At 36.9% G+C, this 23,492-nt stretch overlaps 1 protein-coding gene across 1 annotated transcript in view; it reads right to left on the bottom strand.

Moving 5' to 3' along the window:
- SCAF4 (SR-related CTD-associated factor 4) overlaps positions 1-22,707 on the bottom strand; it is a 37,685-nt gene extending 14,978 nt beyond the window's left edge. Inside the window, exons 1-18 of the mRNA XM_011989051.1 lie at positions 22,588-22,707; positions 21,350-21,433; positions 20,496-20,540; positions 18,823-18,984; positions 17,287-17,422; positions 16,824-16,966; positions 16,068-16,244; positions 11,069-11,250; positions 10,620-10,722; positions 9,309-9,476; positions 8,699-8,784; positions 7,779-7,969; positions 6,923-7,023; positions 6,393-6,506; positions 5,388-5,544; positions 2,928-3,085; positions 241-406; positions 66-152 (exon numbers count right to left, since the gene is read on the bottom strand). Of these exons, the coding sequence (XP_011844441.1) occupies positions 66-152; positions 241-406; positions 2,928-3,085; positions 5,388-5,544; positions 6,393-6,506; positions 6,923-7,023; positions 7,779-7,969; positions 8,699-8,784; positions 9,309-9,476; positions 10,620-10,722; positions 11,069-11,250; positions 16,068-16,244; positions 16,824-16,966; positions 17,287-17,422; positions 18,823-18,984; positions 20,496-20,540; positions 21,350-21,421 (2,248 nt within the window). The 5' untranslated portion in view covers positions 21,422-21,433; positions 22,588-22,707. The remainder of the gene's footprint in view (positions 1-65; positions 153-240; positions 407-2,927; positions 3,086-5,387; positions 5,545-6,392; positions 6,507-6,922; positions 7,024-7,778; positions 7,970-8,698; positions 8,785-9,308; positions 9,477-10,619; positions 10,723-11,068; positions 11,251-16,067; positions 16,245-16,823; positions 16,967-17,286; positions 17,423-18,822; positions 18,985-20,495; positions 20,541-21,349; positions 21,434-22,587) is intronic.
- Between the last annotated feature and the right edge of the window lie 785 nt (positions 22,708-23,492).

The raw sequence follows: 23,492 nt of genomic DNA, 5'->3' as shown, positions 1-23,492 counted from the left end.
TTCACTCTCCCTCCTACACCCAGCTCCAAGAGGATAAGCAAACACAAAGAAAAAAACATGCTTACAGTTTGGGATGCTTATTGGTGGAGTGTGAGGAGGAGGAATGGATACTGGTGGAGTTATAGGAGGTGGGGGTCCAGGAGGAAGAAAACCTAGAATAAGAAAAATAATGTCAACTTATGCTGTTATCACTTCATTGCAGGCTCTAAAGTAAGTATGTTCACAGACAATTTAGTGTACCTGGTGGTAAATGCATTGGGTTGAATCCTGGGCGCAAAAATGGTGGAGGAGGAGGGGGAGGAGGAACACCAGGACCAAAGCCTGGAGGTGGAATTCCCAGAGGTGGCGTGAAAGCAGGTGGCTGGAGAGCACCAACTACAGGTGGACCTGGTTGATGTGGTGGGACCTAGAAAGAAAGACAGAAGAATAAACCACCTATCCAGACACCCTCCTGTCCATATAGTAAGCACAGGTAAAAGAGCATACTGGTGAAAAAAATAGATGTTTCTTAATTTGTGCTTATTAGACCAGTAAATTCATTAAATAACAGGTGGTAACTTCTATTCGTACCAACTGATAGAAATCAAAGCTGTGGGCCAGGTGCGATGGCTCACACCTGTAATCCCAGCACTTTGGGAATCCAAGGCAGGTGGATCACCTAAGGTCAAGAGTTCAAGACCAGCCTGGCCAACATGGTGAAACCCTGTCTATACTAAAAATACAAGAATTAGCTAGCTGGGTGTGGTGGCAAGTGCCTGTAATCCCAGCTACTCCGAAGGCTGAGGCAGGAGAATCGCCTGAACCCAGGAGGTGGAAGTTACAGTGAGCCGAGATTGAGCCACTGCACTCCAGCCTGGGCGACAGAGTGTGACTCCATCTCAAAAAAAAAAAAAGAAAGAAAGAAAGAAATCAAAGTCGTGCTCTCTACTTTATGACAGCAAATTCACACTATATTTCATCAGTGGTTTGACATCATGTAATACATTTTAAAATGTTCCATGGTACTCTCAGCAATACAGCTTTAAGACAGGCTACTTGGCAATTTACACAATGGCTAAGATCACAGGTCCTGGAGCCAAATTGTCTGCTTCTCCCACCCACTTTAGTAGCTGTGTGACCTTGAGCAAGCTATTTAAACTCTCTAAAATGGGAAAGTGCCAACCACATACAATTATGCAGATTAAATGAGTTAATACATACTAAGTGCTGGTGCCTGGCACTTAAATACCCAACAAATGTTAGCTACTTTTTTTTTTTAAAGATAAATTTTAACAACCCCTAGCCAGGGTATCAGTCTATGGCCTGTTAGGAAATGGGCCGCACAGCAGTGGGCAAGCAAGTACCACCGCCTGAGCTCTGCCTCCTGTCAGATCAGTGGTAGCATGAGATTGTCATAGGAGCATGGACCCTATCGTGAAATGCACATGTGAGGGATCTAGCTTGGGCACTTCTTATGAGAATCTAATGTCTCATGATCTGAGGTGGAGCAGCTTCATCCTGAAACCATCCTCCACCTCAGTCCATGGAAAAACTGCCTTCTAAGAAACCAGTCCCTAGTGCCGGAAAGGTTGGGGACCGCTATTTAACGGAGTAGGCAGGTTTCTGTAAATGAGTGCTGACACACATTGAATTTTGTTTAGAACCTGCACTGGAAGGGCATATCCAGAAGGTCAACTGAAGGGTTTACCAACTAGGGGAGTCCATTTAAATCACAGCTAAGAATGTAGCAAAGCACACAGTTTTCCCCTCACATTGAGAAAATGAAGACACAATTCAGATTTTTGTGATAGCTCAGATTTATCTGATTCAGATTTAATGTGAGAAACTGAGGAAGGAAGACAAGAAAAATCTAGTAGATCACACATAGAACTATGGGTCAAGTTCTTATAATTTTCAAAGGGTTTTTCATTTTTCAGCTCTTACGACGTGACAAAAAACATACTGAGTACTTAACACATATTATCTCATTTAACCCTCAAAACAACTCTTAACATATGAGGAATGCCAAGGCCAGGAAAGGGAATTTGCACATTTACAAAGAGGAAACTGAACCTTAGAGGTTAGGTTACATGCTAAATACCATACTGCTGAATATAAACAATGGAGTTGAGAATTAAACCCAGTTTTACCAGAATCTAGTATTCTTTTCAAGTAACAGGTTGGTTGAGTAGACAGCAAATATTTTAGAGTAAGAACATATCTTCATGTTAAAAATGGCATTTAATTTATTATAAAGTTTTCAATCCATTTGAAAATTTCATAATAATAGCACCCAAGGTGAAAATTAGGAAAATTCATTTCCCCCAAAGCAGCAACTTATTGGGTACATATCCAAGTTTCTTCAGAACATAACGTCCCTGAAGAATGAAGACTCAGAAAAAAAGTAGGCAGAACCTATGAAACTTGATACTGAATAATCTGGATGGATAGATGTAAGACAATATACATTTACTTTGGTTGTATAAACATTTATGGGCCAGGCACTGTGGCTCACGCCTGTAATCCCAGCACTTTGGGAGGCCAAGGCAGGCAGATCACTTGAGGTGAGGAGTTTGATACCAGCCTGGCCAGCATGGTGAAGCCCCGCCTCTACTAAAAATACAAAAATTAGCCGGGTGTGGTGGCACACGCCTGTAATCTCAGTTACTCAGGTGGCTGAGGCAAGAGGGTCGGCTTGAACCTGGGAGGCGAAGGTTGCAGTGAGCTGAGATCGTGCCACCACACTCCAGCTTGGGGAACAGAGAGAGACTCTGTCTCCAAAAACAAAAACAAAAATTATGAAAAGAATATAAACTTTAAATCTGACAAAACATGAAAAATTAATACGCACATATATGTAGTCAAGTTTTTTACTCTGAATTCAGACATATATCTACAAAGGGACCTTTCAGGCACTTCAAGTTTAAGTCATGTCCCAATATCCTCACCTGTGGAGGGGGCACTGTTATAGGTGCAGGAACAGGAATAGGAGGGACAGGCACAGGTAATGGTTTAGGTATGGGTGATACTGGTTCTGTGTGTGAGGTTTCAGCACCTCCATTTTGAGCAACTTCATTTTCAGGCTTCTTAGGAATTCCTTTCCAATCTGTGAGAGTGAAAGAAATTTAACAAGAGTTTACCATTTTCAGTTTGTAACTTTAAATCTAGAAATAAAAAATGTTGATTATAAAAACCTAGCACAGTTATTAAAGAAATTCCTATGCTAATTTTAGAAATAGTAATTATTTAAATTAACAACAATAGAAACATGTAAAAGAATGCACACTGTGTGCCAGGCACTGTCAGAAGCACTCTATTTATACTAGCTTATGTAGTTCTCACAACCATTTACAAGTAGATACTATTATTATTCCCATTTTACAAATGAGAAAAGCCAAGACAGCTTGCCCAAGATCACATTCTTGGTAAATGGCAGGGATGGATTCAACTCAGACACATTTGGTTCTAGAGTCCATGTTCTTAACCACAGGAATGTATTAAAAATAAAGGATCATGAAACACCCAGTATTTCCTGAACAAATTTTCACTAGTATTAAAGAATAACTTACACCTTCCACCTATTTCCACGTATCTTCTAGTCAAGTGAAAACAAAACCATCTTTCTGCTCTGTCCTCTGAGCCTCTGGCTCCATCAGAAATTCTCCTATATTCTTGACCTTTTCAATACATTCTCCACTGGACCATGACCTCCAAGACTACACCATCTTCTTTTTACCATTTTCCAGAGCCTGCCAGATGTCTGGCACATAGTAGGCCCTCAACACCTGATTGCCTTAACACAAATCTAGCTCTATCCTTAGATGAAGGCTTTGTGCATTAATAGAGGGAGGGAGTGGGATGTTGGAATAGCACAGCATTGTTTCAGCTCTTTTTGGTTCTCAAACCATCACTCCTGCTTGAAGCTTCATTTTTATTTTTTGAGACGGAGTCTTGCTCTGTCTCCCAGGATGGAGTGCAGTGGCGCAATCTCAACTCACTGCAACTTCTATCTCCTGGGTTCCAGCAATTCTCCAGCCTTAGTGTCCCAAGTAGTTGGGATTACAGACACCCGCCACCACATCCAGCTATTTTTTTTTTTTTTGTACTTTTAGTAAAGATGAGGTTTTACCATGTTGGCCAGGCTGGTCTTGAACTCCTGACCTCAAGTGACCTGCCCACCTCAGTCTCCCAAAGAGCTGGGATTACAGGCATGAGCCACTGTGCCTGGCCTTGAAGCTTCCTCTAAATGTTCTTTCTGAGGGCGGTGAGGACAAGCATGGTGGCTCACGCCTGTAATCCCAGCACTTTGGGAGGCTGAGGCAGTAGGCAGATTACCTGAGGTCAGGAGTTCGAGACCAGCCTGGCCAACATGGTGAAACCCCGTCTCTACTAAAAAAAACCCCAAAAAATTAGCAGGGCACAGTGGTACATGCCTGTAGTCCCAGCTACTTGGGAGGCTGAGGCAGGAGAATCACTGGAACCCGGAAGAGGTTGTAATGAGCCAAGATCAAGCCACTGCACTCCAACCTGGGTGACAAGAGTGAGACTCCATTTCAAAACACAACAACAACAAAAAAACGTTCTGTGTTGCCATGCCATCCTATTCTCCTCCTTGTTCCTCTGTCTAGCAATCTCCAGGTCATGCCCATGCATTCAGCGATTTTCCCCACTGCAATTTCACTGTCAATCTGGCATTTTAAATATTTGTGTCCACAAATAACTGCAACTCCTTGTCTTACACGTTTACTTTAGATTGCTTCTCTGGACATCTAAAACTTTCCAAGGTACTTACTATGAAGCACTGGATTAAAACACAATACCAAGCTGGGTGCAGTGGCTCACGCCTGTAATGCCAGAGGGAGGTCGAGGTGGGCAGATCTTTTGAGGTCAGGAGTTCGAGACCAGCCTGGCCAACATGGTGAAACCTTGTCTCTATTGAAAATGCAAAAATTAGCCGGGCAAAGTGGCACACGCCTGTAGTCCCAGCTACTCGGGAGACTGAAGGAGGAGAGTGGCTTGAACCTGGGAGGCAGAGGTTGCAGTGAGCCAAAATGGCGTCACTACACTCCAGCCTGGGCAACAGAGTGAGACTCCATCTCAAAAAAATAAATAATACGTAGTACCAAAGATGCTCAGTGAAGACCTATATGATCTGTTAAGTTTCACAGGAAAAGTTCTACTTAATTCGGTAATTCATAAACTCCATAATCAGTAAGTATTTCACTTGTGTTTGCATCTCTTTTGTCTCATTCACTATTTAACCCTGTTTATAATGGAGATACTGACACAGAAGGGATACTAAAAAATCTCAAAAATCACGTCCTAATGCAAGGAACAGGACATTTAATTTGTCATATGTACTACCAAGCAAATAAGTGAACTGTAAGAGAAATTAAATACTGCTTTACCTGGGTTAAGTGTGTCACTGTCCAACATTCCTCCTTCACAAAAACTCTCCAGTTCCTCAGGCTTGACTTTGTCCCATGGAATATAAGTAACACCAAGCTCTACATCCCAATACTGCTTATAATCTGCCTTTATTCCTTTGTTTAAGGCCCAGGCAATCTATTTCATCATTAGTGAAAATATAAAAAGAAAAGAAAGAAAAACAAGATCATAAGTCTTGAGAGTACTATTCTCTATCATTCTATCCATTCCGACTTGGGCAGCAAGGGAGCAATCTGGACCAGCTAGGCTTGGATCTCATTCAAAGCCTTATTCTCACTACAGAACTGGTTACCCTTTAATTCTCATTTTGTCCTAGGATGGAAATTTCACTGGCATATTTTCCTTACCAACTCTCACCCAAACCAGCCAACATAAAACTAAGAGAAAAGGAAAAAGTTTATCAGGGAAAGCCTGAAGTTCCCTGAATAGCCTAGTAGTATACTGGGGACTACTTTTCTAAGTCTAGGGGTGCCTTGTAATTACTTAACATCAGACAAAATCTTTTTGCAGTGCAATCCAGTGGTAGAACGGGGTGTTAAAGACACTGAGGAAACACTGACTTTAGCTCCTTAGGGGAAAAATACCCATGTACCTATATGTTTTTCTCCACCTTTGGTTAATATGGTAAACTTTAAAAATACAGTATCCAATTTTTTTTGAACAGGACAAAACATATTGCTAAAGGACATTATATTTAAAGCACTAATTTACCTTGATGAACCCATCTACATTTAGGAAAAAAACAAACAAATTCTATCATGCATGTAACATTTACAATTTTATGTTAAAACACTGGAGTCCTTTAGGAGATATTCTAAGCAAAAAAAAAAAAAAGAGATGCACATGAAATGCCTCAGTGTTGAAAATAATTTCTAAAACCCAAATTAGTTTTTATGGGCCACATATTTTCCCCCTTCTGCCTCTGCCTATTTTTAAAAGACGAATTATAACATACAAGACTGTACCTTTATGGATTTCTGGTTCACTTTATAGTTTCCTCGGCTCAGTTTCTGCAGGGCACGATACGCATCTTGCCTATGAACCATAACAATATAGGCACAACCCCTGGGAGGAATCATCTGCTCCAAAACATTTTAATATTATAAAGATAACAAAATTGAAAAGCAGTAAGATACAAAACTACGTAAGCAGTTCCAACAATCCCATCCCTCACCCCATGTTCTATTATGTAAGGTTAAATTCATTTCTAAGTTGGCAATTCAAGTTGGGTCTCAACTGAGTCCTCTAAGCTTTGTTAAATAAAGACTTACCTAGAAATGTTTGAAATTAAACTTAATTATCCAAGAAATGTTAAATACAAAGAATTCTAAGAAATGTTAAATACAGAGTTCTAAACGTGGACTCAAGAGCACCTAAACTCTAGTCACATCTATAAACCTGGGCAAATTATAACTTTGGTCTCAAGTCCTTCATTTCATAAAATGACACTAATCACACCTGTCCATCATACTTAAATAACTGAATAAACACTCACATTAATTGATTCAATTGGACCAAACTCTTCCAAGAGACTGGCAACATCCTGCTGAGTAGTTCTTTTGTCCAGCTGTCCCACCCAGAGGGTAGTACTGCAAACTTAAAATAAAATTACAATCATAAAGAGATTCACATTTGATAATGAGTAGCACTGTAGCTTACATAAAAAAATCATTACACAAAATATTCATGAACTATATTACACCACCACAAGTTTAAATAGTAAATCTCACATACATTTAAAAAATTCTAGAAATCTGCAATTGTACTTCCAGAAAGAGAACTGGGATAGTGAAAGGTATACATAAAAGCTGGAAAAAACTGGCTTTTTTGCAGATGGATCTAACGATTTCATCAACTCTCTTGATTACCAACCAGCTACGTGCTTTGTTACATGTAACTGTCCTTTCTCCACTCTTAAGTGTTCATGGTTTTTCTTTTATGTTGTGTCCTAGGTGATAAGACTCATGGAATCAGAAATATTACATATGCCCTAGTCGTTTTATAAATTAAAATCTTAGTCATCTTAATAGTTACTAATTTATATCAAATATATGCCTAGTACACCTTACTAAATGTATTCTGAAGACATCTGATGAGATTCAGAAAATAATGCAAGTGAATATATTCTGTAAATTTTTGGTTCACTCCTTACTGCTGCTTTATAGCTGGTTTAAGGTACAAAAGCAAATCTACGGGATACATCAATGCATAAACAAGGTACAATAAAGCAGTATTTCAAATAAAAACACAGTGGTAACATTTCCTTTATAGCTTTGCTAACAGTTATAAACACTTTAAACCTAAGACATGAAAAAACAGTACATGAGGTTTGAATATAAAGGTTGAGTTACCACTTGCAGTTTCTGGTTTCACTTGAGGGAGGCCTTTTTGTCGACGTTCTCTCTCTTTTTCTCGATCCCGTCTTTCTTGGGATCGAGATCGAGGAGAATGTCGGCGTCTATCCCTGGACCGAGATCGAGAACGTCGATGACGAGACCTTCGAGATCTAGAACCAGATCTAGATCGCCTCCTTTTTGGTGACCTAATGTTTTCAAGAGAAGAGAGAACACATAGCACATAGACAAAACCCAGAAAATATAAGCACATACTAATTAAAAAAAAAAAAAAATACAACTAGGTAATTTAATGTTTGGATACGTAAGAATGCAATAGCCGAGAATTCATTTTACAGATTTTAGTATGTCCCAAATTAGAAATCATGCGCATTATTTAAATAAAATAAACAATGTTGACAGCTTATATAATAAAAGTATCTGTCATCTTCAGTGCCTCCGGTACTATACAAAATTACGTCCTTATAATTTAAGTAGCTAATTTTCATGCTTGAGATATACTGCTACTACTGTTATCTATCTTCTCAGTAAAGTCTTTTCTGCAGCAATTAAAAACATTATCTAATTACATCATTACTGTGATCTTTCCACTTTTGCTGGCTGATGAAGTTGTAATGGAATTTTGAAAATACAGTTCTTCTAATACCACATACTCTATACCTATGGTATAGAATTGTATTTTCAAAGTTCCATTACATCTGAGCAACTCAAATATAGGGAAAAAAATGTAAGACAAATGATGTAGATTTTTTTTTTAAATCAATACTTCACCTGTCCCCTTCTACCCACATATACAAATACAAATACACCAACTGTTATTTTACTAACACTCTGAATATCTGAAAATAACCCAATCTAATTTTAATTTGTGTCCCCTAAGACACACAGGGTTGGAAAAAACATTTTCTATAAATTACCTGGATGCTGACCTAGATCTTGACTTTCTGTTATCAGACATATGTCGCTTAACGTCTTGAATACAAGGTTGTTCTACTTCCATTTCCTTAAAAAACAAAAACCATGATAAAATGAGAAATTTAAAAAGTATTAAGGTAAGAGGACAAAATCTAACAAAAGCTACATTAAAAATGTCCTGCCCTTAAGCAATTCTCTTTTGGTTGCCTGGGACCAAATTACTAATTTAACAACAACTGGCCATCACTAGGAAAAAAAAAAACCAAAAACCACTTTTATACTGTTTAAAAGATTAAAAGAAGTATTTCTCTACTTCTGGTAAAGTTATTTTGCTTAAATTACATACCATTTTAATAAACCATCATCTAATGCAGTGAAGTAGGCACTAGTTACGCCTTCAAAACTTTATATCAAACCTCACAGAATCCTATGGAAGTTGGTAATATTAGAAGTTCACTTTCCAGATGAAAAACTTGGAGCACTGGGAGGGTTTAATATGTACCCAGGTCTTTCTTCATATTCAAAAATGAAGACAGCAAGCAAATAAGGAGAAATCTGCATATAAGTCAAGGCAACAAAAAAAGATGCAACTATCTGAGAATAAAATTTTACCTGCTGATGTGGCTTCTGTGTAAGTGGTTCATTCTGTGCCTGAAAAGAAGCTTGGAAAGGCTGCTGCACTGGTGGAGTTGGAGGAATCACAGGCTGAGCCATGGGAGGAAATGGAGGTGTAGGAAGAAGTCCAAATCCTGGCATTTGTCCATTAGGAGGAAGTGGAACCTTTCATTTTTAAAGAAAGTGTATGAGTAATAGCTATCAAAATAATTTGGAAAACCTTTATTATATAAAACTAAAATATCTTCAAAAAACTTTTATCAAGGAAAAGTTACAATGACATTCAACATTGTTTAACAATTTCCCTATGTACAATTTTCATGCAAGGATTGTTACATACCAAGTATATAGGTTAAAAATCCTGTAACTCTTTTTAAAATTACGAACACACAGGTTTAGTTTTAAATATTTAAAGAAATACCTTCATTTACATAAGGAAGCAATGTGATAAACTGAACTTCAAGTCAGAAGTACTCTATTGCAAATGGTCTTTTTTCAGCTTTAAAGACAATTAAGCCTTTTGGGAGGAAAACTGGCTTTCTAGAAGCAATGACTCCTAGGTTTACTTTAAAAAATTTTACCAAGGGGGAATTTCAACTAACATACCCAACTTTTAGAGTTTCAAATAAAGTATCATAATAATAATGAAAGTAAACTACAGTCTGACATATTTCTGCATGTCAATTTAAATACAAATAAAACTATAAATATAATGCTTTAAGTATTCTTTCTAAATTATTTATGAACTTTCAGTAATGGTTAAACATTTGAAATAACAAAAATGCTTCCCACCCCATCCCCATAATTTAGATACAGAGCCAAATTTAAGAGAACACTCAATGAGAGAATTTACCGAAACAAGTTTACTGGAACAAATTTATCTCTACTAACTTCCTGCAACTCTCCAGTGTATTATGTATGCTCCTTTTATTGCGGATTTCAAACTATATTCCTGAATGTTCAGAGCTCAGAGCTCTCTAAAGTATCTAACCACACAAACTACAGAAGAAAGGCCCTTCCAAGGGAAAAAGCTGTCTAACTAAACAGGTCGGTTTCTTCAAATATAACTGTAATCTCTAAATTATTTTAACTAAAATGCCTATTATTAAAATATGAGCATGTGATTTTGGCATCCTCGTTTTAATTACAGAAAAAAAGCAACTCAAAACAGTTATGTGTTCAACAGCTTTTATCAGAGCTATAGTACGACTCAGCCCATCACACAGCTGCATAGTGCTCTGTGGAATGTAAACCATATACTCTATAATGAATAGATCTTTCTTTCAACTGCAAGAAAAATGCTTGTACCTGATGGTGCATTGGATCCTGTTGTATTCCCATCATTCGTGGCTGAAACTGATCCATATTTTGTGTGTATGCTGGCTGCTGCATGCCATCTCCAGGAAAGCCACTAAAAAAAGGTGGATAATCTTTTACACATTCAGAAGCACAAGCTTCTCAGCCACACTTAAACTACAGAAACAGTGTTGTTAATGAGTCATTAATTAACATTTTACTGAACCACATATTTACCTATAAATTACATTTAATTTATAAACTCAGTATTATTCCCAACATAAAAGCCATTTTTTGTTTTAAATCTTAGAGGATCCCTTCCTCATTCAAGAGAAAACTAATACCACAAATTTTACAAAACAACTTCACTGAAAATTGTTTTCATTGCTAAATGTTACTTAGATTATGCCTTACAACTATTACCAATTTTCTATCTGCTGAGGAATAAAAAAAAAACTAACAATGGTGCCTGTGGAGGAGGAGGAGAGGCAGCAGCGGGTGCAGCAGCAGCAGGCACAGTGGCGGTAGGTGCAGGGGGCACAGCAGCAGCAGGTACTGTTGTGGCAACGGCAGTGGTATCCTCTTTCTTTGATTCTTCCACAGCTTCTGGCTCATCATCATAGTCAAATCTATCAAGCAACTTCTGGAATAATTATGTCAATATTTCATTTTAAAATTTAGACTGATTCATTGCACAAAAAACTTTATGAAAACAAAGGATGTTTACCACCATCTAGAAACCCACACTGTCAAGCACAATCTTCTTTTCCCTCATGCCCCTAAGGACCTTGGTTTGTAGATATAAACAATTTTTACACAGATGCCAGTTTGGAAAACACAATGTTTTCATTCTGTTTTCCTTCCTCAATTGTAAGTACAAGTGCTTTCTTTCTATTTTCTATTGGTGTATTTCACAAGTAATTTAGCAGCATACATGTTTTTCTAAAATACTCATTTCCCTAGACTAAAAATGTTTGGAACTTCGTGCACATGAAAATGGGTATACATTTTCAGTCAATATAAAATGTACAAAAAGACTGTCTTATCCAATCACCATAAATGCATATAGAGAAGTGTCCATATACTGCTTCCTCAAAAATATACTAATATAAAGAAAGAAAAAAACGGCAGGGACACAAAAAAGTCACTAGCAGATCACTGAGAGGTTCATTTGCTTCTTTATCATAACTTCACAGCTTATCAGAAACTTTCATTTAAAAAAAAATTCAGAAGACTTAATGAGATCACATATCTAGAAGAACAATTTTAAGTAAGATTTATTCAGAAAAAAGGTAATGCATTAAATACCTACTAATGTGTATCATATCATATAGACTTCATCATCACAAGAACACTGCAATTTAGATAGTTTCTTCTTTTTTACAACAAGAAAACAAAGGCTCAGGTGATTAAGAAACATGATTAAGATTGTACAGTCAGTGAATGGTAGAATCAGGATGCGGACACTAGTCCTTTCGACTTGAAAGCCCTCAGTCTCTGGCTTTCAATAAGCAATCTTTCCTTTCAAGCTGTGCTCCTTAAATTCCTAAACTTGTGTCATTCTATAATAGTTCTGTCTGGCCGGGCGCGGTGGCTCATGCCTGTAATCCCAGCACTTTGGGAGGCCGAGGCGGGCGGATCATGAGGTCAGGAGATCGAGACCATCCTGGCTAACACGGTGAAACCCCGTCTCTACTAAAAATAAAAATAAAAAAATTAGCCAGGCGAGGTGGTGGACGCCTGTAGTCCCAGCTACTTGGGAGGCTAAGGCAGGAGAATGGCATGAACCCAGGAGGCAGAGCTTGCAGTGAGCCGAGATTGCACCACTGCACTCCAGCCAGGGTGACAGAACGAGACTCCATCTTGGGGGGGGGGAAGAGAAGAAGAAAAAGAAAAAATAGTTCTGCCTAGAGATTCTGGTTTTGCTTTATTGAACAACAGACTTCTGAATCAGTAATGAAAGTTCCGTCCTTAGACAACACAGTATATAGGACTAAACTAAGTGTAAAGAGTGTTTTGGGAAAGAGCTAACTTATGTTTCTTTCTTTGTAGTTCTAGGCCAAGTGAGTAAAGTTCTTACAAATGAGCAAGTTAGTATTTTCTGAACAGGAACCATCATAGCCCAGGTACCTTGCTGTTTTACACACATTTTTATTTAACCCTCATGGCAACAATAAAATATTTTTACTACCATCTTTATTTTACACTACTGAACACTAAACATGAATTCAACAACAGGATAGTCTTTAAGTAATTGGAGCCAAAATTAAAATCTGGTCAAAGTTGCCTACAAAAAACAAAACCTATGATCTTCACGGTTTATTACATACTAATATGTTCTTTAAAGTTTGAAGAATACTGCTTGAAAAAAATAGTTGAAGCAATTAAAAAATTTAAATGGGGGTCTATCCAAAAAGAAATTTTAGTTGCTTTTTAGGAAACTGAAGATCTATAAAGCAGCTGAAACAGACAAATTATTTCCAGTGAGAAGCCTGAAATAGACCTTTTATGTCAAAGGAAAAGCACAGAATTCCTTTTTCTAAACTTACGGGCCAATCAACTTAAGGTTAAATACTAGAGCAATTAGAATTCACATTAATAAGAGAAAGATGCTCACTATCATGGCTTTTCCTAAATTTACCTATAAATTCAAAGGAATTCTATACACTGACATAGAAATGTATAGAGTTTTCCAGTTTATCTGGAAAAGTATGCTGTGATGGTTAATTTTGTGTCAACCTAAGTTATGTAGTGCTCAGTGTACCGTCCAACACTAACCTAGATGTTGCTGTGAAGGTGTTTTTTAGATGAGAGTAACATTTAAATCAGTAGACTCTGAGTAAAGCAGACTACTCTCGATAATGAGTGGCCCTCAATCAATCAGTTGAAGGCATTAAAAATAAGAACTGAGGTAGAAGGAATTATCTTCAACAGTGCAACAGAGAAACCCTGGCCTGAGTTTTTAGTCTGCTATCCTGCAAATTCAGACTCAGGCCTACAATGTTAACGCCTCCTGAATTTCCAGCCTGCAGACCTGCCCTACAAATTTCAAAATTGCTAGCCCCCACAATTGCGTGAGCCAGTTTCGTAAGGCAAACCTATCTTTCATTCAACAATCTAGATAGACAGATGCAGATGTAGATACAATTACCGGTTTTGTTTCCCTGGAACTCCTGACTAATACACTTCATGATAAATGAGTAAAGTTGGAAAAAGTATGAGGGAGAGTTTGAAAAACAGTTAAGTGGGAGGGGGAGAGATGGGACACCAGGAAATGAAAGACAGTCTGTTACAAGAATAATGATGATGCAGAAATAAACAAATATATTAGTGGGACAGAACAGTGTCCAGAGGTAAGACACAGAAACATATGGGAATTTAGTGTATAAAAAAGTAGTGAGGGAGAACTGGCTATTTTCAAAAATATAAAGGTTTAACTATCTTGAACCATATTCTAAAACAGATTCCAGAGGGACTAAACAGACAATCAGAAAAAAAAAAAACCTTACTAGAATACAGAATTCTTTTTTAATACAAATGAGTTTTCCTAATCACAACATAAAACAAAAAACTAATAAAACCAAATATATGAATTTATGTTCATATGCGCATGCAAACAGGTATGTAAGAATATACACAAACAAATCTGTTCAAATCTACAGTGTGGAATTCTTCCCTTATTTTATAACTTTCTGTATTACCTGGTTTTTTTTTTCATACACGTATATATTTCTTTTTTACTCAAAAAAATTTATCCAACTTTTGTTTAATCAGTCATCACTCATAAATCACTAAGATATAATGAAAACTGTTAGGCCGGGCGCGGTGGCTCAAGCCTGTAATCCCAGCACTTTGGGAGGCCGAGGCGGGTGGATCACGAGGTGAGGAGATCAAGACTATCCTGGCTAACATGGTGAAACCCCGTCTCTACTAAAAATACAAAAAACTAGCCAGGCGTGGTAGCGGGCGCCTGTAGTCCCAGCTACTTGGGAGGCTGAGGCGGGAGAATGGCGTGAACCCGGGAGGCGGAGCTTGCAGTGAGCTGAGATCACGCCACTGCACTCCAGCCTGGGAGACACAGCGAGACTCCGTCTCAAAAAAAAAAGAAAGAAAGAAAACTGTTATTTACTACGCACATTTTTAATTTAGACTATTGGCAATAAAGTCCTTCTGTTTTTATAGTTAGGATGTTGGAAAGAATCAGAAATTTTAAAGATGATGAAACCAAAGGCATCAGTCCTGATTTTCAAACTTTTGAGTTTTTTTGCAGTGAAAACTGAAATGTCAAATGATGTTTTACAAAGTCATAAACCAAATAAAACAGACAAGACTGAAGCTGTTAGGGTTAAATTTCAATGAGAAGCTCTAAGCTGTTCAGCATATCCATATCCTTAGTGGCAACTTCTTAAAGATGCCTAAGAAACCACAGGCCCAATAGAGCAGCTGAAAGACACTGACCTAACACAAATCCTCTTTTTTGTTGTTGCTTGTTTTTTAGAGACAGGATCTCATTCTGTTGCCCAGGCTAGTGGCACAATCATGGCTTACTGCAGCTTTGAATTCCTGGGGCCAAGCAATCCTCCCACCTCAGCATCCTGAGTGGCTAGGGCTACAGATGAGACCATGCCCAGCTGGTTCCCAAACCCTCATATTATACATATGGTAACTAAGTTAAAATGCACGCACACACACATATTAAAAATATATTTTATACATTTTTATATATTAAAAATACCCATAATTAATACACACACATATATATTAAAAATAAACACAGACGGGGGTCTCACTATGTTGCCCAGGCTGGTCTCAAACTCCTGGGCTCATGAGATCCTCCCTTCTCGACCTCCCAAAGTGTTGGGACTATAGGCATGAGTCACCACACTTGGCTGTCTGGGTTTTTAACAGCAAAAAACTGAAAGCAATTTGAATGTCTATTAGTAGTGGAATGGCTGAACTGTAATGTGCTCGTGTAGTGGAATACTATGTATTACATGCATTCAGTAAAAATGTAGATCTAAATCCACTATTAACGTTAACAACAACAAAAAAGATATAAGAGTATTAACACCAAAACAAGTGGGTATGTATTATAATCAATTAAAGAAAAGCATGTATCTGTAGGAAATTAATTCTGAAAAGATATAAGGCAAAATGTTACACAGTAATCCCCAAGTACTGGGGTTAATGAAGAATTTTCTGTTTCCTTTACTCCCTAATTTTTTTTTTTTTTTAACTTTTTTCATTTTACACTAGCAAATTCAGCTTCAAACCCTGGAAATTTTTGCAGTGAGCACACATCACATTTAAAACCAGGGAAAATAATCGATGTTTTGATGTTGAGGGGGAAAATCTCTCAAATTACAAAACAACATAATGCACAATCCACAGAAGGGATAACTTCCATAATTCAAGGTGAGTGATATAAATGGTGGAGTGGGTTATGTGAGAGAAATATACCTTGTCAAATGCAGTTTTCTGTTCAGGTGGGGGGAAAGCAGCTTTTTGTTCAGATGGTTGTGTAGGAGTTGTCTTTAACTGAGCTGTGATAGCCTGAACCTGAGCCATCACAGCATTGTCAAGGGCAGGAGACTGTGGTTTTGGAGGCTGTTGAAAAGTCTGAAGGATCTGCTGAAGCTTAAAGAATGGGAAAACCAATAAATCACAGAACAAAGTATAATCATACTATCAAAAGTTAATTTAATAAAAAAAAGTCTTAAAGGTGATTCAAAGTAGCACAGGCACAGAATAAACTGGGAAAAAATCCTTTTACTAATGGTTAAATTTGTTGTGAATGAATATACAGAGATACAATGGGCATTGCTTAAGGTTAAAAATGTATGCTGACAATGTCAATGATATAAGATGATGGTCAAAGAGAAAAGAAAATACACTGAATTGTGAACAAGGTAAGCTTAAGTTTTCTAGAAAAATGGAAAAATCCTCTCCATTACAAATAATTTTGAAATCCATCAGAAATGCTAGAATTGTGAGCAACATGAGCCACTTAGCAGTTCTAAAGTCGTGTGTTGTTCCCTTGTTTATCACTTCTACATTTTCCCTATTACTCCTACATTACTTCTCGTGAAGGCTTTTCTAGTTGAAAAGCAGATGTATTTTCTCCTTTGAATGTGCTTATTAATGAAGAACAGAAAACAAGAAGTGACAACAGTACATAGTCCTGCAAACAATTTCACCTTTGAGTAGACAGTTTACCTGTTGGCCTTGAGTTGTCTGAAACAGCTGAGCCACAGCAGCAAAAGCATCAGAGCTGGGCAACTGTGGTACAGTTGGGACGGAGTTTGGAGTGGCTTGTGCAGGAGGTTCAGAAGAAACTTTTACTGGAGGTGGAGGTGAGCCTAAAAAAGAAAAGGGCATTAAGACCTAAAAACAAGTTAATCTGCGAGTTTTCCTAATTAAGCTTCTTCGCTAAAATAACATTTTATCCAATTTAACACAGTATAAAATATATAGATTGTGGCACTAGAGTTTATACTGTAACAACTACCAGAAAAGTAGACCTTTATTATAAATAGGAATTATAGAAAGAAAATCGTACCTTCCAAGATGTAAACTCAAGTTTCCTTCTTATAGAAAAATTCCATCAATACAGATAAACTCTGTTTCATGTGCAAAAAATTATGCCATTGTGTGAGCTCACAGATACATTTGACCATACCTTCATTATTGGTAACACTTTCTGCTACTGGGGCTGCATTACTAGTTCCTGCTGCCATGTCCAAAAGAGGCTGAATAATTTCAATTTTGAACACTCCATTTTTTTGCCAAAGGTTCAGCACACGAACTATTTTACTCTGTTATGCATGGGGAACACAAATATACAATAAATATTGGCATAAATAACCTATTATACTCTTACAAAAAAAAAAAGAGGAAAACCCCCTAGGCTAATATTTCCATACTATGTGTGTTTCATAAACAGGTGAAAAAAAATCAGAAATACAACTTGGTTGAACTACTCTAATTAGTCTTTCTTCAGTGGTATCATCTAGAGTAAGGAACAGAGAGGGACTACAGACCCAGACAATAAAAAGAAATGTATTATTTGACATTTTCATTTTATTTTACTTATGGTTACAAAGAAACTCTATCACTGACCAAAAAAAAAAAAAAAGCTATCTTAAAGAAGTAAATGAAGGAGAATTTCTTGAGAGTAATTATAACAGCTAAAATATTTAAGAAACTGGCCTGTAATCAAAATTTAAATTACGTGGCCAAGTAAATATGAAGGAGATCCAGAGAAGATGTTATTCATGGGCACAACTTTTATTTTTACTTAAGGAATCATCTTGGTTTTGGGTGTATTTTTCCCATAACAGCATTCTTCCAAGAATATAAAAACAGCATCTATGACACTCAAATTTATATGCTGTTTATTGTAAATGTCTCTGTTCTTCATTATTCTGAGTATGTTTACTAGTATAATTCCCCCACCTACTTATAGTCAGCTACTATATCTGTAATGTTTTTCTACTTTTATATAGTATGTTGTAAAGCCAACTGTATATATAAGGAATTAAATACTGTAGTCTGCTAATGAATACCACTTAAGCATTAGCATCTCTATATGTTGGGGAAGAACATCAGTTATTGGACCTTTCTTTCTGGAATAACCAACAATCAGATGATAGCTGTCTTTTTCTACTGCACAATTTCTTCCTCACTCAACTACACAAGCACATCTTTCCAATGATACCTTCTTTAAAAATGATGTTCCTTTTGTGTTATTTTTTAAAAATTTTACTTTACTGTGGTAAGAACACTTAACTGAGATCCACTCACTTAGCACATTTTAAGTGTACAATACAGAACTGTTAACTATAGGTACAAAGTTGTTCAACAGATCTCTACAACCCATTCATCTTGCTTAACTGAAATGTCAAACCACTGATTAGCAGCTCCTAATGTTTCCCTTACCCCTGGTCCCTGGCAACCACTATTACACTCTTTGATTCTATAAATGTTGTTCCTGTCATATTTCAACAGTATGACTGATAATCCTGAAGAACTCATAAGAAAACAGATAAATATGAAATGACTACTGAAGAAAAAACTGTGTTTTGTTTCAACCTCACAGACATCGCTATACGAAAATCTTATCTAGTAAATACAGTAAGCTCCAAATATCTAATATACATTTAAAATAATATTTTTTAAAAAAGAATACAAGTTTTAGTTTAAAAATTAACTATACCTTATCTTCAGATGGACAAAGATATAAATATTGGAATGTGGCGGTTATGTTTTTAGAGAATCTTGGCCCAAAAACATCTTTATCAGTTCCAAACTGATGACGAGACTGTCGCACAATTGAGTCAATTACATATAATCCTGGAACCTTGTATTCAGGTTTACACTGCAAGGATAAAGATGTAAAATCAGTACAGAAAAAGCAAAGTCACAATCTTTGACACCCATTATTTTCACATTTATGAAACTTTTCTATATCCATCCAAAGGTTGCTTTTTTAAAAAAACTACTTGAATGCTTCAGCTCTCCAAATGGCTAACTTGTCAAACTGCCCATGTCTATACGGAACTACCATTATTCTCTTGATACTATTGACCCCCAAGGTTTTACTCTTTGATTTCTCTGCTTCTCTACACCCAATGTACCAAAATCGACATTACTTTACCAATCCTTAAGCCAGTTCCATACAAATTCACCTATTATGATAATCTCTACAATTCATCCTGCTCAAAAAGGTAATTTTTACCTTTCAAAATTAACAAAACATTTTTAAATGTATCAATTTTAATTCTATTAAAGTACAGTACCAAATAAAAATTAAAAAGGAGAAGTTGTTTTTGGCTAACCAAACTGACAACAGCAGAGAAAAGCAGAGAAATAGACACCTATATATATTTCTGGTGGTAGTGGAAACAGGTATAACCCTTTATGGAAGACAACTTAGCCATAAAAGCAAAGTCTTATTTAATTCACCAATTCTACATCTAGGAATTTATGGAAAAAAAAAAAAAAAAATTAGGTCAAACAACTCAGAAAATGGCTGCGTGCATCATGGTAACAATCGCAGAGAGGAGTATTTTGCAAATGTTTATGATAAACTCTGTGGGAAAAGCAGGCTAACAACCAGTATTATATCCATTTTTACTTTTATAAATGTACATGTACATAAATAAAAAATAAATCCAAATGTATTAATAACTATTGCAGTAATTTGGTGATAGTGCCTCTAGGTAATTTTTTCCACTTTATTTATTTGTACTTTGATGTACTACTATGCAAAGCGTTTACTAACCTTTTTTTTTTTTTTTTTTTTTGCCTGTTGGAGCTTTAACTTTTATACCTAAGCCAGTATACAAGGGCCATGGATTAGAGACATTTTTATAAACACTGATTAGTAGGTACTACATGTCATTGCTCCAGGTCAGGGGTTAAGAACTAAGTCTCTGTTCTCTATTTTCTACTGAGACAGATGTATGCTAATCACACAGTTGTAAAACAACAGACAACTGAACTGAAAATTTTATTCTGATGGGAAAAGGGAAAAACTGGGAAAACTTTACAAAGTAATTTCATTTGAAATACTCAAAGCTGAGTTAAACGCCTAAACATCAATAGCAGTCAGGGCAAGGGGTAGAGTAAGCACTTCAGGTTTAGGGAAGGGTCATGACCAACACATAAGAAACTGCTGTGAGCTGAGTGCTAAGTTCATAGTAAGTGAAGTACCAATTAATGGTACTGCTAAAAATTTGTTTTTATAAACTTCTAGTGATTAAAAAGAACCTCGAGAGACTACATTTTTATGAAGTGGCTTTAGAAACAAGCATCCAGGTTAAAATTTACGAAGTCAATTACAAATCATATTGTAACTAAAATGAGGTAATAATGAGAGATAGTTACCTTTTTGATGAACTTTTCTACTATTTGAACTACATGCTTATAAAGCTGAAAGAATTAAGAGAAAATTACTGTTCAGTTTACATATTTCTGCATTTCCTATAATTAGAAAATACTTAAAACTCTGAAATCTATACAATTTAAACATTATCAATACTGAATGAACCATGAGAAACACATAATCAAAAATTTAAAAAAATCTTAAAAAACAAATCAGAGAAAAACTAAAAACAGAAAACTACAAAAATTCCCCAAACAGAAGGTCCTTTTTCTTAAATTTTAAAACAAAAAACCTTCATGAAGCAGAATATTTGGCAACCTTATGGGACAAAACCAATGGATTAGAGCTAAACAATGTAGTTTCTAAAACAAGTCACATTTTAAAGTGTGATATTGGGTAAGACATTTCATTTCATGGAGCTTGAATTTTTTCTCTTTAAATAAAAACGACGCTAAATAGTTGGTTTATGATAAGGAATATGTGAAAATTAAAAAAAACTGCTTTGAGGCTGGGCATGGTGGCGCACACATGTAATCCCAGTTACTTGGGTGGCTCAGGCATGAGAATCACTTGAACCCGGGAGGGGGAAGTTGCAGTGAGCCGAGATCCCACCATTGCATTCCAGCCTGGGCGACACAGTGAGACTCTGCCCCCCTATCCCTGCCAAAAACCAAACTGCTTTGAAACAATACGTTACAATGCAAATGTATGCCTATCACGTACCTTAAGCAAAGGCTGGTTAGAGCTCTTTGACTTAGGCCTGAACTAATTCACAAGTTGACTTCTCATGTTTAAAAGTAAAAAATACTTTCAAAATTTCAAAAACATTTCTCAAATTGATTTATTTTGTCATTACCTTAATAGCTTTAATAGCAGCTTTAGTGATGAGAATCATCTTGGCTCTAGAGATGGGAGGTTTCATATCCATAAGCGAAAAGAGCTTAAAAGACAAAAAAAAAAAAAAAAAAACACACAAAACAACACTTTAAAAAATCTTTTGAAACATAAAGTTTAACTATTTGGCTAGTAAATAACCACCTTTCCTACATATCTGCATCACCACTTGGAAAATACAAATGGGGTGGGTGGGGAGGGAGTTCTTAGCAGCCAGGGCAGCAGGAAGAGCTTCGGTGGCCCGGCAGCCCAGCTTTGCGAAGGCTCTTGGTGTGCAGGCACCCAACACACACCCTCCCCACCGCCATGATACCCAAGAAGAAGGTCAGCTTTGCCAAAGGGGTGGTGAAGGGGTAGGGAAGAAACAGCCCAAGAGGCAATTGGCATGGCTGTCAGCTAAACCTGTTCCTGCCAAAGAGGAAATGAAGCTGAAAAACGGCAGCAGAGAAGGATAAATCCTTAGACAAAAAAGTGCAAACAAAAGGGAAAGGGAGGGGGAGCAACGAGAAAACAGGCTCAAGTGACTAACCAAGAAACTAAAGATTTACCTGCAGAAAATGGAGAAACTAAAACCAACGAGAGTCCAGCCTCTGATGACGCCAGAGAAAGAAGCCAACTCTACTCAGTACATACCATGTCTTATCAGTGGTGCCTTCATCCCACTTTTTATGTATAAATGCTTTTTTTTTTTTTTTAAAGAGGTAAAATCATTCACTGGTTATTTTTTGGTACAACCAGAAGAGTGTGGGATGTTGTATTACGGGAGGCTTTGACTGTCTTGGATGTCCGCTTAACATTCCACAGATGGGGGAATTACTTTTTATATCCTATAATGTCTCTACTAAATATACAAAAATTAGCCGGCTGTGGTGGCATGTGCCTGTAATCCCAGCTACTCAGGAGGTGGAGGTTGCAGTGAGCCAAGACTGCGTCACTGCACTCCAGCCTGGGCAACACAGCAAGATTTTGTTTCCAAAAAGCACAAACAAATAAAAACCAAATTTAACAAATCTCACAACAGTAAATCTACAGCCATCAGGTGCTTCCATGAGACTTAACCACATACTTCTCCCAAAGGGCTAAATCCAACCAAAACATAAAGAGAGTCCATAGAGGGTTATAAAGATAAAATCCTGACATTAAGAAACATATCTAGCTTCTTATTGTTTTTGTTTGGTTTAACCATAAGCATACACTTACCTGGGACTTCCAAAAGATATTGTGAAGTTTCAGAGATTCCTAACATTATGAAACTCATACGAATCACATTTCCATTCTTTCAATTTATGTCAATATTCCAAATATGGAGCCCTAGGGTATGAACTTTTACCAGACCACTAGCTAAGAGGCTAGCCTAAAACACGAGTGTTTTCTCAGAGTAAACAGCCCCACCTAGCAGTGTATCCTAAAAATTCAGACAGTTTTCACACCTTTTCAAAACTAGACATCAGTAACAATTTTAGAAAAGGTATGGAATGCCAAATATAATCAATAAAAAACCAGATAACTACTTAAGCAGAAAATAATATAATTTTCCATAAGATACAGAAAATGGAGAAAACACTAAGATATGAACACAGGAATTCATTTTAATAAAAGGATTCTCTAAATAAGGTTGTGATTCTTCATTGTATTACTTCATTTACCAATGTAATAAAAAAATTCTCTTTGAGAATAAAATGCTAACTGAAAGGCAATTAGAAAAGAAATAGTAAGGCCAGGTACAGTGGCTCACCTGACGACAGGAGTTTGAGACCAGCCAGGCCAACATGGCGAAACCCCCTCTCTACTATAAATACAAAATGGTGGCAGGTGCCTGTACTCCCAGCTACTTGGGAGGCTGAGGCAGGAGACCCGCTTGAACCCAGGAGGAGGTTGCAATAAGCCATGATTGTGCCACTGCACTCCAGGCTGGGCGACAGAGTGAGACTCTTTGTCTTTTTCAAAAAAAAAAAAAAAAAAAAAAGAAAGAAAAGAAATGATGGGCACCTGTAGTCCCAGCTACTTGTGTAAACCAGCAAGAAACGATTTAACATATTTCAACTTAAATACAAATTCTAAAAAAATCAACACTGCATGATTCATAAATATGTAGCATACATTTA

The sequence above is a fragment of the Mandrillus leucophaeus genome, unplaced genomic scaffold (genome assembly GCF_000951045.1).
Source record: "Mandrillus leucophaeus isolate KB7577 unplaced genomic scaffold, Mleu.le_1.0 Scaffold345, whole genome shotgun sequence".
NCBI lineage: Eukaryota > Metazoa > Chordata > Mammalia > Primates > Cercopithecidae > Mandrillus > Mandrillus leucophaeus.
This window is presented reverse-complemented; position numbering and strand designations above follow the sequence as displayed.